Source organism: Oncorhynchus masou, unplaced genomic scaffold (assembly GCF_036934945.1).
Source record: "Oncorhynchus masou masou isolate Uvic2021 unplaced genomic scaffold, UVic_Omas_1.1 unplaced_scaffold_1768, whole genome shotgun sequence".
Classification (NCBI taxonomy): Eukaryota; Metazoa; Chordata; class Actinopteri; order Salmoniformes; family Salmonidae; genus Oncorhynchus; species Oncorhynchus masou.
Genome location: NW_027007856.1, coordinates 85,104 through 104,155, shown reverse-complemented (window position 1 = coordinate 104,155; position 19,052 = coordinate 85,104). Strand labels below are relative to the sequence as shown.

Sequence of the window (19,052 nt, the reverse complement as noted above, 5' to 3'; positions counted from 1 at the left end):
AGAGGGGGAAAAGAGACAGAGGAGGGGAGAGAGGTAGAGAGAGAGAGAGAGAGAGAGAGAGGGAGAGGGGAGAAGGGAGAGGGAGGTAGATGGGGGGTAGAGGGGGAAAAGAGACAGAGGAAGGGAGAGAGGTAGAGAGAGAGAGAGGGGAGAGGAGAGGTAGATGGGGGGTAGAGGGGGAAAAGAGACAGAGGAGGGGAGAGAGGTAGAGAGAGAGAGAGAGGATAGAGAGGGGAGAGGGAGGACAGAGGAGAAGAGAGAGAGAGAGGGGAGAGGGAGGTAGAGAGAAAGAGAGAGGGCGAGGGAGAAGGAGGTAGGGGAGAGAGAGAGAGAGGGAGAGGGGAGAGGGAGGTAGATGGGGGGAAATTGAATTGTACATTGCAAAACAAATTTCCATCAATCAGATTTAATTTGAACATACTGTTTTACAAAGCTTTAGCAAAATGTGGACCTGAACACGCTAAAGAGCCAGCCTCAACATGGACCTGAACACCCTAAAGAGCCAGCTTCAACATGGACCTGACCACCCTAAAGAACCAGCCTCAACATGGACCTGACCACCATGAAGAGCCAGCCTCAACATGGACCTGAACACCCTAAAGAGCCAGCCTCAACATGGACCTGACCACCCTAAAGAGCCAGCCTCAACATGGACCTGACCACCCTGAAGAGCCAGCCTCAACATGGACCTGAACACCCTAAAGAGCCAGCCTCAACATGGACCTGACCACCCTAAAGAGCCAGCTTCAACATGGACCTGACCACCCTAAAGAGCCAGCCTCAACATGGACCTGAACACCCTAAAGAGCCAGCCTCAACATGGACCTGAACACCCTGAAGAGCCAGCCTCAACATGGACCTGAACACCCTAAAGAGCCAGTCTCAACAACATGGACCTGAACCCCCTAAAGAGCCAGTCTAGGGTAACAGTCTAGGGTAACAGTCTAGGGTAACAGTGGAGAAAAAAACCTATAGGAAGATAGAAACCAAGAGAGGAACTAGATCCTTGGGAAGGAACCAATCCTCTTCTCTCTCTGGCTTGCCAGGCATGTTCAGAGGTAGTAAGCCCGCCAAGGTCGGGCAATTGTTCAAATGAAACTCAATACCCAATGAGTAAAACTTTAAAAAATGTGGAGTAATGGTGGTCTGGTGGCCATGTTCTTAAGTGTAGGATTAGAATGTGAATCGGATGCTTCTCACACAGAGGGCTCTGGTTACAGAGAGAGGAAGTGGGCCTGTGTGTGACTGACTCTCACAGAGAGAAGAGGGCTTTGACCAAATCCCCTTTAGAGAGTTCCTGGGGGCGCTCCCATGTCCCACGGCCGCTTTGTGCCGCTACACCATTGTGTGTCTAGTTTCATCAGTTGTAAGGAGATGGGGGACATGGTGGGAGGAGACTGTGGACAGGGGGACAGACAGGCGAAGGGGACAGACAGGCAGAGGGGACAGACAGGCGGAGGGGACAGACAGGCGGAGGGGACAGACAGGCAGAGGGGACAGACAGGCGGAGGGGACACACAGGCGGAGGGGACTGTCGGAGGGGCCCTCTCCCCTCTCTCTATCACTCCCTTCCCTCTCTAGCCCTCTCTCTCTCTATCACTCCCTTCCCTCTAGCCCTCTACCTCTCTCTAGCCCTCTCTCTCTATCATTCCCTTCCCTCTCAAGCCCTCTCTCTCTCTCACTCCCTTCCCTCTCTAGCCCTCTCTCTCTCTCTCCCTCACTCCCTTCCCTCTCTAGACCACTCTCTCTCTCACACTCTTTTTCCCCCTGTCTCTGTAGAGTTTACTCAGGTTGGTTATGATGAACCTGACTACAGTGATGAGAGTAGAGAGTTCACTCAGGTTGGTTATGATGAACCTGACTCTACAGTGATGAGAGTAGAGAGTTCACTCAGGTTGGTTATGATGAACCTGACTCTACAGTGATGAGAGTAGAGAGTTCACTCAGGTTGGTTATGATGAACCTGACTCTACAGTGGTGAGAGTAGAGAGTTTACTCAGGTTGGTTATGATGAACCAGACTCTATGGTGATGAGAGTAGAGAGTTCACTCAGGTTGGTTATGATGAACCTGACTCTACAGTGGTGAGAGTAGAGAGTTCACTCAGGTTGGTTATGATGAACCTGACTCTACAGTGGTGAGAGTAGAGAGTTCACTCAGGTTGGTTATGATGAACCTGACTCTACAGTGGTGAGAGAAGAGAGTTCACTCAGGTTGGTTATGATGAACCTGACTCTACAGTGATGAGAGTAGAGTTCACTCAGGTTGGTTATGATGAACCTGACTCTACAGTGCTGAGTAGAGAGTTCACTCAGGTTGGTTATGATGAACCTGACTCTACAGTGATGAGAGTAGAGAGTTCACTCAGATTGGTTATAGGACCTCGGCCCAACACAAGACCCAACTCCATCAGCCCAACACAAGACCCAACTCCATCAGCCCAACACAAGACCCAACTCCATCAGCCCAACACAAGACCCAACTCCATCAGCCCAACACAAGACCCAACTCCATCAGCCCAACACAAGACCCAACTCCATCAGCCCAACACAAGACCCAACTCCATCAGCCCAACACAAGAGCCAACTCCATCGGCCCAACACAAGACCCAACTCCATCAGCCCAACACAAGACCCAACTCCATCAGCCCAACACAAGACCCAACTCCATCGGCCCAACACAAGACCCAACTCCATCGGCCCAACACAAGACCCAACTCCATCAGCCCAACACAAGACCCAACTCCATCAGCCCAACACAAGACCCAACTCCATCAGCCCAACACAAGACCCAACTCCATCAGCCCAACACAAGACCCAACTCTTCCATCAGCCCAACACAAGACCCAACTCCATCAGCCCAACACAAGACCCAACTCCATCAGCCCAACACAAGACATAACTCCATCAGCCCAACACAAGACCCAACTCCATCAGCCCAACACAAGACCCAACTCTTTCGGCCCAACACAAGACCCAACTCCATCAGCCCAACACAAGACCCAACTCCATCAGCCCAACACAAGACCCAACTCCATCAGCCCAACACAAGACCCAACTCCATCAGATGTTAAAACGACCTCAAACTTTTGTTTAACAGTTTTATTTTCCTATGTACAATGGAAACTAGGAGATGTAACATCATAGAGGGTTAAATAGTGATTTAGAAACAATATTATATACACATGTCAAAACAATCAGAGGGAACAGTTTGTCACCACCTATGTACATACAGGTTGTTGTGCTCTTGATGGCGCGGTAGAATGAACTTGACAACAATGGAGAATGACGTGCTACTACTTTTAAATTGATATCAATACAGAAGCATGGTGAAACAACAGGGTGCACGCAGGCACAATTCTAAACAGGAACATACAGCTCATTTGCATATCAGTGACCTTCAACCCTGAGAGGCTGATACTATTGGCTGGGAGTTCTCCACTGTTATGTTAAAGCTGTACAGCTCCATATATATGACACAGGTCAGAGAAAAACATTTTAAAACCATGACAAGTGAGGTGAGTCGTTTCATTTTGTCACTAAATTATTGCAGCCGAGTTTAAACTAACTTCCTTTGAGATCTCTAAAGGATTTTTGTTTCCACAGGTCTTACTCACCACCTAGAAAAATCAGCTAATTCATCAACAACAATGAGGTACATGTACATATTCAATCATCTGTTCCTCAAGGGCGTCTTCTTTGAAAATGGAGGATCGTCATCAGTTTGCATTGATGTCAATGGGAATATTTGAAAAGGGAGGATCGTCATCCGTTTGCATTGATGTCAATGGGAATATTTGAAAGGGAGGATCGTCATCCGCTTGCATTGATGTCAATGGGAATATTTGAAAAGGGAGGATCGTCATCCGTTTGCATTGATGTCAATGGGAATATTTGAAAGGGAGGATCGTCATCCGCTTGCATTGATGTCAATAGGAATATTTGAAAAGGGAGGATCGTCATCCATTTGCATTGATGTCAATGGGAATATTTGAAAAGGGAGGATCGTCATCAGTTTGCATTGATGTCAATGGGAATATTTGAAAAGGGAGGATCGTCATCAGTTTGCATTGATGTCAATGGGAATATTTGAAAGGGAGGATCGTCATCCGCTTGCATTGATGTCAATGGGAATATTTGACTAAAATAGAAGTCAGGACTAAACAGGATGCTACAGTTTGGGTCTGTTTACTCAGACAAAGGTTAAAGCCACTTCTAAATAAAAATAAAAAGCATTCTCAATTGAGATTTTTTTATTTTATTAGAAGTGTTTTTCAGTCCAGGAATAAGCTTAACCTGGGTCTGGGAAACCGACCCCCTGTATGTCCAACCCATAAACACCCGTCCTAAAGCCAACTAGATCAGACCAACCCTTGAGGTCAGTGTGATGATTACAAATAAAAGAAAAGAAACATTTAGCGTAGCAGCACTAATCAGTATGTAAAGCACATCATTCATATAAAAACAGTCTCATCATCAGGTCAATATTTATATACGTGTTTTTAGGCCAAATATTTTCATCTGGACCATCAAAACAAACACACCACTTTTGACATATTTTCAGTTTGAATCACAACTTCATTTTGAAACAGCTCATAACTTAATGTTTACAAAAAAAAAAAAAAAATGCTAACTCAATGTTATCCTAATATGCTGCTTTCATTCTCCGGAGGAATTTGCTTTTGTTTGAGGGGAGTTTATGAAAAGTAAGTTGTTGATATGCAAACACTGTTGTATTGTATTGTACTACCGACTCATCTAAAAACAGGGGGAACGACACGGCTGCCCTGCCAGACTGCCCTGCCAGACTGACGACTAACACAGCAGGAGACAGAAACACGAACTGGATACAAAACATCACAGGTCTGATATCGATGAAACACTTAAAGGTTAATTTACAAAGACAATCTAGGCCCGTCTATTTATAAAGCATCTCATAGTCGACCTGCTGATCTGCTGTAGGATCAGTTTAGACCTGCTGATCTGCTGTAGGATCAGTTTAGACCTACTGATCTACTGTAGGACCAGTTTAGACCTACTGATCTACTGTAGGACCAGTTTAGACCTGCTGATCTGCTGTAGGATCAGTTTAGACCTGCTGATCTGCTGTAGGATCAGTTTAGACCTGCTGAAGGATCAGTTTAGCCTTTCAGATCAGAAGCAATAAGATTACATGGGGGGGGGGGTCTGATCCTAGATTATAATGAATGAGATTACATGGGGATCTGATCCTAGATTATAATGAATGAGATTACATGGACATGGGGGGGGGGGTCTGATCCTAGATTACAATGAATCAGATTACATGGACATGTCTGATCTAGATTATAATGAATAAGATTACATGGACATGGGGGGGGGTCTGATCTAGATTATAATGAATGAGATTACATGGACATGGGGGGGGGTCTGATCCTAGATTACAATGAATGAGATTACATGGACATGGGGGGGGGGATCTGATCCTAGATTATAATGAATGAGATTACATGGACATGGGGGGGGGATCTGATTTAGATTACAATGAATGAGATTACATGGACATTGGGGGTCTGACCTAGATTATAATGAATGGATTACATGGACATGGGGGGGTCTGATCCTAGATTATAATGAATGAGATTACATGGACTTGGGGGGGGGGTCTGATCCTAGATTATAATGAATAAGATTACATGGACATGGGGGGGGGTCTGATCCTAGATTATAATGAATGAGATTACATGGACATGGGGGGGGGGTCTGATCCTAGATTATAATGAATGAGATTACATGGACATTGGGGGGGGTCTGATCCTAGATTATAATGAATGAGATTACATGGACATGGGGGGGGGGGTCTGATCCTAGATTATAATGAATGAGATTACATGGACATGGGGGGGGGTCTGATCCTAGATTATAATGAATGAGATTACATGGGGGGGGGTCTGATCCTAGATTATAATGAATGAGATTACATGGACATGGGGGGGGGGGGGGGTCTGATCCTAGATTATAATGAATAAGATTACATGGGGGGGGGGGTCTGATCCTAGATTACAATGAATGAGATTACATGGACATTGGGGGGTCTGATCCTAGATTATAATGAATGAGATTACATGGACATGGGGGGGGGGGTCTGATCCTAGATTACAATGAATGAGATTACATGGACATTGGGGGGGTCTGATCCTAGATTATAATGAATGAGATTACATGGACATGGGGGGGGGGGGGGGTCTGATCCTAGATTATAATGAATAAGATTACATGGACATGGGGGGGTCTGATCCTAGAATATAATGAATAAGATTACATGGACATTGGGGGGGGTCTGATCCTAGATTATAATGAATGAGATTACATGGACATGGGGGGTCTGATCCTAGATTACAATGAATGAGATTACATGGACATGGGGGGTCTGATCCTAGATCAGCGCTTCTACTCAGCTGCTTTATGAATACAGGGCCGAAACACTAAGCTCCCTCATCAGTACTGTAGAAGGCACAGATCCAGAGACCCGTCTGGTGTCAAATGGGTACCGTCTCGTTAAGGAACTACATACCCTACATTTTAAAACTACACACAGATCAAATGTGTCCCAGTCCCCCCCCCCCATCCCATCTGTAAACAGTTAATCTACCGTTCTGAGCAGTGTCTGCCAAGGATGTAGTGGTAACAGAAGGATCCCCTAGATTATTCTATTACTAATGCAGTGTAATAGATCTGCCCTTCACAAAATAAAAAGGTGTTTAAACAATATTTACTCTGGACGACAACTCTGGAGCCTATTTCCAGTCCCCAGCGCCACTCAAACAACACAGAACACATGGTGGGGGAAGGGGAGAGACATATCATTGACCCAGTTTGTCTTTAATTTATTTATTTGTTTGTGTGGTGTGTGTCCTGTTGGATAGCGTCCCCATACAGTGTGTGTGTGTGTGTGTGTGTGTGTGTCCTGTTGGATAGCGTCCCCATACAGTGTGTGTGTCTTTAGTGGTGTTCTGTTATCTGGGCCGGTGGTTGGCCAACAGGAAGTCCTTGTCTTTGCAGGTAAGGCAGAGTTTAAGGTTCCGGAGAGAACCCCCGGAGCAGAAGAACGCCCAGAGACCCACGAGGAACACGATGATGTAGGTGGGAACCAGACTGCCCACGTACTGAGGGTTCTGGAATGTCTAGGAGAGAAGTAACAAAGACTGATGAGTTATGGATCTCTGGGGAAATTCATACAGAAGGTTCTGGTTCAGGAACCTCTGGGAGAAAAAATACTGAGGGTTCTAGAACATCTGGGGAGAGACATGACAACAATGGCTGAGTTACTATGGGGACATGATTTGTCCCATTTGAAGTGCTGTGGTGAAGGACAGGAATCAGTGGAGGATCCTGTGACATTATGTCCCAATGGGGACGAAGATGTTACTAAGTAAGAAAAAGTACTAGGATGTAAGACTACTGCCAACACACATTGACTTCTGAGTATTTATTCATCAACCCATCAGTCAAGTCCACCTACTGCATGAACATAATGATCTACTGTATCGGTCTATCCAGACAGCCAGCCATCCTGTCTCTCTCTTTTCTGACTTACCAGACAGGAGACGAGGAGGTGGCTGATGACGACCACAGCCAGAGACCACCAGTGTTGTTTCTCACAGGAATCAAAGAACACCACACCCCAGAACATGTGGAGCAGGACGATGGCCATGGTCATGAAGGCTGTAGGGGAGACAGAGAGAGTTAGCCTCAGGATGATGGCCATGGTCATGAAGGCTGTAAGGGAGACAGAGAGAGAGTTAGCCTCAGGATGATGGCGATGGTCATGAAGGCTGTAGGGGAGACAGAGAGAGAGTTAGCCTCAGGATGATGGCCATGGTCATGAAGGCTGTAGGGGAGACAGAGAGAGAGTTAGCCTCAGGATGATGGTCATGAAGGCTGTAGGGGAGACAGAGAGAGTTAGCCTCAGGATGATGGCCATGGTCATGAAGGCTGTAGGGGAGACAGAGAGAGTTAGCCCCAGGATGATGGCCATGAAGGCTATAGGGGAGACAGAGAGAGTTAGCCTCAGGATGATGGCCATGAAGGCTGTAGGGGAGACAGAGAGAGTTAGCCTCAGGATGATGGCCATGGTCATGAAGGCTGTAGGGGAGACAGATGTTAGAAGCCTCAGGATGATGGCCATGAAGGCTGTAGGGGAGACAGAGAGAGTTAGCCTCAGGATGATGGCCATGAAGGCTATAGGGGAGACAGAGAGAGTTAGCCTCAGGATGATGGCCATGAAGGCTGTAGGGGAGACAAACAGAGTTAGCCTCAGGATGATGGCCATGAAGGCTATAGGGGAGACAGAGACAGAGTTAGCCTCAGGATGATGGCCATGGTCATGAAGGCTATAGGGGAGACAGAGAGAGTCAGTTAGCTCAGGATGATTTCATGAAGGCTATAGGGGAGACATTGAGTTAGCATCAGGACGATGGCCATTCATGAAGGCTGTAGGAAGACAGAGAGAGAGTTAGCCTCAGGACGATGGCCATGGTCATGAAGGCTGTAGGGGAGACAGAGAGAGAGTTAGCCTCAGGACGATGGCCATGGTCATGAAGGCTGTAGGAGAGACAGAGAGAGAGTTAGCCTCAGGATGATGGCGATGGTCATGAAGGCTGTGGGGGAGACAAGAGAGAGTTAGCCTCAGGATGATGGCCATGGTCATGAAGGCTGTAGGGGAGACAATGAGGTTAGAGGATGATGGCCATGGTCATGAAGGCTATAGGGAGACAGAGCTAGCCTCAGGTCAATCAGAAAAATGACTACTAGGCCTCCCTAGTGGTGCAGTGGTCTAAACGGAACCCAAACCGGCTGTTGCGGGTCATGCGCATAACTATATTTTGTCCCTCCACACCCGCGATCAAGGGGCATGTTAAAATATCAAAACAAACTCTGAACCAATTACATTAATTTGGGGAGAGGTCGAGAAGCATTAAACATTTATGGCAATTTAGCTAGCTAGCTTGCACTGCGTTTCCTGCGACACTTTGGTGCGGCTAGCTTCCGGGTTAAGTGGGCGTGTATTAAGAAGCACGGTTTGGTGGGTCATGTTTCGGAGGACACGGGCCTCGACCTTCGCCTCTCCCGAGCCCGTTGGGGAGTTGCAGCGGTGAGACAAGATGAAAATTGGATCTCATGCAATTGGGGAGAAAAGGAGGGTAAAATATACAAATTTCATAAATATAAAGACTACCGTCAGGAAAGTTAGTGATATAAAACATTTCTTCCTGTGTGGTTTCAGGATATTAAGTACATTTTAAAACATGGCAGACTCGTACAGTACCTGAGGACAGGAAGTAGTGTTGGGAGTCTCCATGGATACCAATGGTGCCGGGGCCAACAGAATCGGCCAGGATATTGACCATTGAGAACGCTCCACTCATGAAGCCGAACCCGAGCCCAGACACTGGGGAGACAGACAACAGAGACACTATCAGACACTGGGGAGACAGACAGCAGAGACACTATCAGACACTGGGGAGACAGACAGCAGAGACACTATCAGACACTGGGGAGACAGACAGCAGAGACACTATCAGACACTGGGGAGACAGACAACAGAGACACTATCAGACACTGGGGAGACAGACAACAGAGACACTATCAGACACTGGGGAGACAGACAACAGAGACACTATCAGACACTGGGGAGACAGACAGCAGAGACACTATCAGACACTGGGGAGACAGACAGCAGAGACACTATCAGACACTGGGGGAGACAGACAGCAGAGACACTGGGGAGACAGACAGCAGAGACACTATCAGACACTGGGGGAGACAGACAGCAGAGACACTGGGGAGACAGACAGCAGAGACACTATCAGACACTGGGGAGACAGACAACAGAGACACTATCAGACACTGGGGGAGACAGACAGCAGAGACACTATCAGACACTGGGGGAGACAGACAGCAGAGACACTATCAGACACTGGGGAGACAGACAGCAGAGACACTATCAGACACTGGGGAGACAGACAGCAGAGACACTATCAGACACTGGGGAGACAGACAACAACGGGGAAAGATGTAATGGCACTCCACGGTCTAAAATAACAGCTATGAGGGTTTTAATGTAATATGAACCATGATAACTGCTACCACAGAGGAAAAGGGGCCACAAAACTCTGCCTCAAAGCTAATATCGTCCATCTGCTTCCATTCATAATCTCTAATATCTTCCATCTGCTTCCATTCACAATCTCTAATATCTTCCATCTGCTTCCATTCACAATCTCTAATATCTTCCATCTGCTTCCATTCACAATCTCTAATATCGTCCATCTGCTTCCATTCACAATCTCTAATATCGTCCATCTGCTTCCATTCACAATCTCTAATATCTTCCATCTGCTTCCATTCACAATCTCTAATATCTTCCATCTGCTTCAATTCACAATCTCTAATATCTTCCATCTGCTTCCATTCACAATCTCTAATATCTTCCATCTGCTTCCATTCACAATCTCTAATATCTTCCATCTGCTTCCATTCACAATCTCTAATATCTTCCATCTGCTTCCATTCATAATCTCTAATATCTAGCACCTGCTTCTAATCACTATTCACAATCTCTCAAATCTAGCACCTGCTTCTAATCACAATCTCTCAAATCTAGCACCTGCTTCTAATCACAATCTCTCAAATCTAGCACCTGCTTCTAATCACAATCTCTCAAATCTAGCACCTGCTTCTAATCACAATCTCTCAAATCTAGCACCTGCTTCTAATCACAATCTCTCAAATCTAGCACCTGCTTCTAATCACAATCTCTCAAATCTAGCACCTGCTTCTAATCACAATCTCTCAAATCTAGCACCTGCTTCTAATCACAATCTCTCAAATCTAGCACCTGCTTCTAATCACAATCTCTCAAATCTAGCACCTGCTTCTAATCACAATCTCTCAAATCTAGCACCTGCTTCTAATCACAATCTCTCATATCTTCCATCTGCTTCTAATCATAATGTTATGCACATGAGGTAATTTTCCGTCTTCCTCCACATACCATAGGCTAGTTGCCGTATGGAGATCGGCATCGTTTCCTCTGCACTCAACATGAGCAAGCCTTCGTTTGCCTTCCTGTAAAAACAAAGAAATAGCACAACAATCAAACTACAGTATCATCAAATATAGTAGCACCAAACCCAACCCTTAATTAAACTACAGTTCCTACGTTTCTCCAACACTAAAAACTAAAAAAAAAAAATTCAACAAAAGTCAAACCATCGTCAAATCCCAGTGTCCATCCGCTATCATTAAGTGTCCAAGTTTCTCTTACAACAAAAGCTATGAAAACAGGCAGAATCTGTCAGCTACTGGAATGTACAGAGGCTTCAGAAACTATTCACTCCCCTTGACTTATTCCACATTTGGTTACAGCCTGAATTTAAAAAAGGATTCAATAGATTCTCACCCATCGACACACATTATACCCCAAAACGACAAAGTGAAAAAACATGTTTCTAGAAATATTTGCAAATGTATAGAAAATGACAAATACAGAAATATCTCATTTACATAATAAGTATTCACACCCCTGAGTCAATACTTTGTAGAATCACCTTTGGCAGGGATTTACAGATGTGAGTATTTCTGGGTGAGTCTCGTCGAGCTTTCCACACCTGTGCAACATTTCCCCATTATTATTGTCTAAATTCTTCAAGCTCTGTCAAATTGGTTGTTGATCATTGCTAGATAAGCAATCATTTTCAGGTCTTTTAAAAAGGTCATAGATTTTCAAAACAGATTTAAGTCAAAACTGTAACTCGGCCATTCACCGTCTTCTTGGTAAGCAACTCCAGTGTAGATTTGGCATTGTGTTTTAGGTTATTGTCCTGCTGAAAGGTGAAGCCATACCCATAACATGACGCAGCCACCACTATGCTTGAAAACATGGAGAGTGGTACTCAGTAATGTGTTGTATTTGCCCCAAACATAACACTTTGTTTTCAGGACAAATTAGCGTTTTGCCACATTTTTCAGTATTACTTAAGTGCCTTGTGGCAAACAGGATGCAGGTTTTGGATTTTTTTAAATTCTGTACAGGTTTCCTTCTTTTCACTCTGTCATTTAGGTTAGTATTGTGGAGTAACTATAATGATGTTGATCCATCCTCAGTTCTCTCCTATCACAGCCATTAAACTCTGTAACTGTTTTAAAGTCACCATTGGCCTCATGGTGAAATCCCTGAGTGGTTTCCTTCCTCTCTGGTAACTGAGTTAGGAAGGACGCCTGTATCTTTGGAGTGACTGGGTGTATTGATACACCATCTAAAGTGATATTACCACGTTCAAAGGGATATTCAATGTCTGCTTTTTTATTTGACCCATCTACCAATAGGTGCCCTTCTTTACGAGGTATTGGAAACCCTCCCTGGTCTTTGTAGTTGAATCTATATTTGAAATTCACTGCTCGACTGAGGGACCTTACAGATAATTGTATGTATTGGGGTACAGAGATATCTTTGTAGTGACTGGGTGCACATCCAAAGTGTAATTAATAACTTCACCGCTCAAAGGGATATTCAACGTCTGCTTTTTTTAATTTACCCATCAACCAATAGATTCCCTTCTTTGTGAGGCATTGGAAAACCTCCCTGGTCTTTGTGGTTGAATCAGTGTTTGAAATTCACTGCTCGACTGAGGGACCTTACAGATAATTGTATGTGTGGGGTACAAAGATGAGGTAGTCATTCAAAAATCTTCTTAAAAACACTATTATAGCACACAGAGTGAGTCCATGCAACTTATTTAAACCCATTTTTTATTTAAACCCTGAACCTATTTAGGTTTGCCATAACAAAGGGGTTGAATACATATTGACTCAAGACATTTTAGCTTTTCATTTTGAATTTGTAAAAAAAAATGTTGAAAAACATAAATCCATTTTGAAATGAGGTATTGTGTGTAACCATGGGTAACGAAGAGATGCAGTCTTAAGGGCAAATATTCAGAAGGATGCAGAAGGTCCTGGTGCAAAGGTGTGACAGCCAGCAATTCCTATTGACAACACAAACAGACAGACAATAGACTTCTCAAACTAAATAAACTGGCTTATCCTGTAGCTTCCATAGCTCTTATAGGTAGAGTGTGGATATGGCTCAAGCAGCCTCCCCAATCTACCCAGAAATCATTATATAGCCCCTCCCCTCCCTGTATAGCCCCTCCCCTCCCTGTATAGCCCCTCCCTGGGCCATACCCATGTCCAATGACGAGTAAGCAGAGAACTGGTCAACAAAATGTAACTATTGTCCTCATTAATTACCACATTACTACATCCTGTCTAAAACAGATGGAACCACTTCCACGTACCCTTTAAAAATTAGGCACAAGTTAAACATCGGCAACCCTGGAACATATAGTGGCGAGCAACGGCGAGCGCTCTCCTGCCGCACAAACAAATGACACAGACAAGACACACGGAGCTCTGACCCAATGTGGGAAGCCTGTTTCATTCTGTTAACGCGTGCCTTTATTCAAGCCCCTCCCTCTAGCCCCTCCCTCTAACTCGTGAGTGTTTACGATGATTCTGTGCACCGAAACAACGTTTCACTCTGGCCGGCTAGAGACAGGAAAATAACCGCCTTTACGTGTGGAAACGATTTTCCTAAAATACCTTTCAAACCTTTTCCTACCGAACTGGGCATAATGGATAAACAGCAGCTTACTGCTAACACAGGAGCTATAGAACAATATAGTGCTGCAGTATAATGCTAACTGCTAACACAGGAGCTATAGAACAATATAGTGCTGCAGTATAATGCTAACTGCTAACACAGGAGCTATAGAACAATATAGTGCTGCAGTATAATGCTAACTGCTAACACAGGAGCTATAGAATAATATAGCCGTGCAGTATAATGCTAACTGCTAACACAGGAGCTATAGAATAATATAGCCGTGCAGTATAATGCTAACTGCTAACACAGGAGCTATAGAATAATATAGCCGTGCAGTATAATGCTAACTGCTAACACAGGAAGAAATGGCAGAATAATATACAGTATTGCTAATGCTAACACAGGAGCTATAGAATAATAAGTCAGTATAATTAACTGCTAACACAGGAGCTATAGAATAATATAGCCGTCTATAATCCAGCTAACACAGGAGCTATAGAATAATATAGCCGTGCAGTATAATTCTAACACTTCTATAAAATAATATCCAGTGGAACAGCCACTTATACAGTATAATGCTTCTAGGAAGAAATGGCAGAATGCATAAGGAAAAGGCCCTATATTAAAATAGCGCGTTCTAACAGAAGTTTAGTGGGCATTCGTGACGAGTTGGGCATAAATCCACATCTCCACAAGGCCAGAGACCAATAATATAAATGTTATCCATTTTAAAACAAAAAGTGGAATAATTCAAAAAGGGTGTGAATACTTTCAGAAAGCACTGATGTTCCTCTCAACAATGGACTTCTTCTCTGTTACAGTCTGGAAAACCCCCCTGAGGGATATAAGACCAGAATGTAGAGCAGCAGCGTCGCTGAGCAGGTCATGGGATAGGCTTACTACACCTGGGTTCAAATACTATTTGAAATCATTTCAAATACTTCATCTGGGTTTGATTTGAGCTTGTCGGGCTTAAATTGACCAATAGGTGACCTTTAAACTGCCATCGCTGACTATGTAGCAGTCCACACAGGCGAAAGCAAATGAACCCAGGTCTGTTTTTGAGCCCGGGTCTGCGACTTACTTCAGCAGCTTGTAGTAGCCAAAGCGGAAGGTCTCCTGCAGCAGCACGGAGAGCACCACCCCGAATATGAGCAGTCCTTTCTGCTGGGAGGAGCTCTCTTTGTTGCTGATCTGAACGGTGATGAACCACACTAGTGAAGACAGCAGCAGAGAACACAACCAGAAGAATGCCCTGGGAGAGAGAATAAAAAAATAAAAAACACTAGTTTAACACTAGGTATAGAAACACTCAGAAAAATAAGGCTCTTCACACACACTGAAATGGACAGAGTTTAGGATTGGATGAACTTGTCTCCAAATAGGATTTTTTTTTAGACACATAGTACTGCTGTATACAAAATACACACAACATAATACATACATAGCAAGGTACCTCTGTCATACACATTGTACACTTCTCATATAGCCACATACATCATATTTCGCTAACTAGTACATACATGAATGACTGTACTGTGTAACAAAACATTCTACGGGTGCTCCGCAAAATGTAAAAGAAAAACAGGGGGGTACCTGTCGTCGCGCATGTGCGACTATTTAGGTTTAGTGCTGGGCTGGAACAAAACATTGCGCGACCAGTAGCTCGCCAACTGTGTTTAACATTTACAGACACTTAACGGAGTCAATAATTCTAATACAGCAAAAGCACATGTCCGAAAATGTGTGACCAAAAAGAAAGAGGTTTTGTTTGTGATTTAGCAATAGCCTTTGGGCTACCTAGTTCTCATATACGGCTAACTGTTGTTGGCTAGAAGGCTACACTATCCAAATCTAGATGGTTTGCTTGCTATCTATTTATTTAGTTAACGTTACACTAGCTACTTACCCGGCGATAAGAAATATCACTCGGAGTGGGTCCCTGGCAATAGTAAACAAGAACAGTGCAATGGCAGGGCCGAAAGCGATGAATGTACACCCGAAAAACACAGATGCAGTCATTTTGGGGCTTGGTCCGAATTCGACTCAAGTTAGCCTGTTAACAAAACCTCCACCGCAGGGCCCTTCTTCTCTTCAATGGCTGAAAGAGTGTATCTTTCCGAGAGCTTGGATGCTTCTTTACAACTGAAGTAAACCTGAAGCTATCTAAATAATCTCATTGTTGTGTATTTTATTGTGGGTTCCTTGATGCTACAGTATCACTTCCTGTTCTAAGTGTTTGCAGGCACGTGACCGCAGGAGCAAAGATATTCGACGAAAAAAGTTCCCGCATAGCCAATATTCAGCAATTGCTTTCAGACAATGATAAATGATTTCAGACAAGACGATACACCTAAATTAAAAACATAGCTATTCATACGTTAGTTGTATACGTGTGATTTATGAAAATAGTATTATTTATGTCTGTGCCACTATCAAATTTAGAGAAATAAATAGGTCGGCTTTCTCGTTTCCTCACTATCTTTGACTCAAAACTCAATCTCTTCAACAGCGACATCTACAGTCTTCATAAAGCATTACATTCAGAGATAGTATTAACCAACGTTATCAATCCACTCTCAAATCAAATTGCACTTTCAAATCAAATCAAATTTTATTTGTCACATACACATGGTTAGCAGATGTTAATGCGAATGTAGCGAAATGCTTGTGCTTCTAGTTCTGACAATGCAGTAATAACCAACAAGTAATCTAACTAACAATTCCTAAACTACTGTCTTATACACAGTGTAAGGGGATAAAGAATATGTACATAAAGATATATGAATGAGTGATGGTACAGAGCAGCATAGGCAAGATACAGTAGATGGTATCGAGTACAGTAAATACATATTAGATATGTATGTAAACAAAGTGGCATAGTTTAAAGTGGCTGGTGATACATGTATTATATAAAGATGCAGTAGATGATATAGAGTACAGTATATACGTATACATATGAGATAAATAATGTAAACATTATAATAAGTAGCATTGTTTAAAGTGTCTAGTGATATATTTTACGTCAATTCCCATCAATTCCCATTATTAAAGTGGCTGGAGTTGAGTCCGTGTGTTGGCAGCAGCCACTCAATGTTAGTGGTGGCTGTTTAACAGTCTGATGGCCTTGAGATAGAAGCTGTTTTTCAGTCTCTCGGTCCCAGCTTTGATGCACCTGTACTGACCTCGCCTTCTGGATGATAGAGGGGTGAACAGGCAGTGGCTCGGGTGGTTGTTGCATTTTAACATGCGCCGAATACAACAGGTGTAAACCTTACCGTGAAATGCATACTTATAAACCCTTAACCAACAATGCAGTTTTATAAAATTGGGTGGATTTCTTTGTCAAATTGAAGGCTTATCGTGTGTATTTAAATACAAATATATGATATATTTTTTTTTGAACAGCTGTTTGACCAACATTTAACAGCAGAGGTCACTATTTGTTCTCTACCAGATAAAGACTGAAGCAGCCAACTGCTGTATCTGTAAATTATTCCCGTTCATTAAACCCAAGATGATGTGTCATGGTGCATCTGTCACAGCCACCTCTGAGTAACAGAAACCGTACAGTGCCTGGCTAGATCAGCAAGATATATAAGATCACATCTGCTGATTCCAAATGACATCATGTACTATGTGCAGCGTGTCAACACTATTTGAGTGGTTCCACAATGTGGCTTTTAAATCTGTATTTAGTATTTTAAACTAATATATCATTGTGGAGTGACATTTTAATACATGTTTACTATCTCTAACATCTGTTACATCAGCCCAGACTACATGCACCACATCATTAAATAGAATTAGGTGATCTCTTTGACATGCACAGTCCTATCATCTTTGATCTCTCTCTCTCTCTCTCTCTCTCTCTCTCTCTCTCTCTCTCTCTCTCTCTCTCTCTCTCTTCTCTCTCTCTCTCTCTCTCGCTCTCTCTCTCTCAGGGGACTCAGGGGACAGCTCAGTTCTCTCTCTCTCTCTAGTTGTCTGAGCAGGGGACAGTTGTCCACAGAGTAGGGGACAGTTGTGGAGCAGGGGACAGTTGTGGAGCAGGGGACAGTTGTGGAGCAGGGGACAGCTGTGGAGCAGGGAACAGTTGTGGAGCAGGGGACAGTTGTGGAGCAGGGGACAGTTGTAGAGCAGGGGACAGTTGTAGAGCAGGGGACAGTTGTGGAGCAGGGGACAGTTGTAGAGCAGGGGACAGTTGTGGAGCAGGGGACAGTTGTGGAGCAGGGGACAGTTGTGGAGCAGGGGACAGTTGTGGAGCAAGGGACCGTTTTGGAGCAGGGGACAGTTGTGGAGCAGGGGACAGTTGTGGAGCAGGGGACGGTTGTGGAGCAGGGAACAGTTGTGGAGCAGGGGACCGTTGTGGAGCAGGGGACAGTTGTGGAGCAGGGGACAGTTGTGGAGCAGGGGACAGTTGTGGAGCAGGGGACAGTTGTGGAGCAGGGGACAGTTGTTGAGCAGGGGACAGTTGTTGAGCAGGGGACAGTTGTAGAGCAGGGGACAGTTGTGGAGCAGGGGACAGTTTTGTTTTTATTCTCTTGCGTTTCTGTTCTCCCAGGTTCTGCCGTCTCTCTCTGGGTGGTGCTGGTGGCAGCTGAGGCACTCCCTGCTGGTCTATGAGGCTGTCCTAACTGGCCTGGGGCGTGTTAAGGCGCCGTACAGGTGAAGGCTGAGCCCATCTGTGGACGTGGCTGGAGGTATGTGGCCTGCATGGTGAAGCTGAGGGGGACAGCTAAGAGGACAATACTGCCATGGCAGCCCGCAGACAGCCGGGTGGAGTGGGCCACTCAAAGTGGATGAGCGATGGGGCTGAGGTGACTGGAAACAGGCAGAGTGCTGGATGTTACATCCGTCGTTGCCTGGCAGTCAGAACATCGGCCCAGCGAAGTCTAGTTGTCTGATACCCCAGGTCGACCAGGAGACAGGAAGCAGGAGATAGAGAACACTACCAGAATGGCCCCGGCTGTCTCAGGACACCGTGTGGGAGAGCTGCTAGCTAGCTGGCTGTCTCAGGACACCGTGTGAGAGAGCTGCTAGCTAGCTGGCTGCCTCAGGACACCGTGTGAGAGAGCTGCTAGCTAGCTGGCTGCCTCAGGACACTGTGTGGGAGAGCTGCTAGCTAGCTGGCTGCCTCAGGACACCGTGTGAGAGAGCTGCTAGCTAGCTGGCTGCCTCAGGACACCGTGTGAGAGAGCTGCTAGCTAGCTTGACCGCCTCAGGACACCGTGTGGGAGAGTTGCTAGCTAGCTGGCTGCCTCAGGACACCGTGTGGGAGGGCTGGCTGCCTCAGGACACCGTGTGAGAGAGCTGCTAGCTAGCTTGACCGCCTCAGGACACCGTGTGGGAGGGTTGCTACTAGCTATTTATTTTTGTGTGAAATACTTGCTTTTGCTAACCAGT

At 44.9% G+C, this 19,052-nt stretch overlaps 1 protein-coding gene and 1 long non-coding RNA gene across 2 annotated transcripts; both read right to left on the bottom strand.

Annotated features, from left to right (window-relative positions):
- Positions 1–3,085: 3,085 nt before the first annotated feature.
- On the bottom strand, positions 3,086–5,180 carry LOC135532211 (uncharacterized). Its single transcript, XR_010454318.1, has 2 exons — positions 5,064–5,180; positions 3,086–5,003 (listed from the first exon to the last, which is right to left on the bottom strand). It is a non-coding gene; the product is annotated as an uncharacterized LOC135532211 (long non-coding RNA).
- Positions 5,181–6,734: 1,554 nt separating this feature from the next.
- On the bottom strand, positions 6,735–15,890 carry aph1b (APH1B gamma secretase subunit). The gene is made up of 6 exons (XM_064959810.1): positions 15,556–15,890; positions 14,731–14,901; positions 11,034–11,107; positions 9,306–9,428; positions 7,575–7,702; positions 6,735–7,161 (listed from the first exon to the last, which is right to left on the bottom strand). The coding sequence occupies exons 1-6, from the start codon at positions 15,666–15,668 to the stop codon at positions 6,994–6,996; spliced, it is 777 nt and encodes a 258-aa protein (XP_064815882.1). The 5' UTR covers positions 15,669–15,890; the 3' UTR covers positions 6,735–6,993.
- Between the last annotated feature and the right edge of the window lie 3,162 nt (positions 15,891–19,052).

What these genes read in the sequence shown, in the direction of transcription:
- aph1b (XM_064959810.1), bottom strand. Translation starts at nt 15,668, where the DNA reads ATGACTGCATCTGTGTTTTTCGGGTGTACATTCATCGCTTTCGGCCCT. An exon ending in GTGATATTTCTTATCGCCGG is followed by an intron (nt 14,902 to 15,555) that starts GTAAGTAGCTAG and finishes TCTCTCTCCCAG; the next exon opens with GGCATTCTTCTGGTTGTGTT. An exon ending in ACCTCCTCGTCTCCTGTCTG is followed by an intron (nt 7,162 to 7,574) that starts GTAAGTCAGAAA and finishes CTTCTCTCCTAG; the next exon opens with ACATTCCAGAACCCTCAGTA.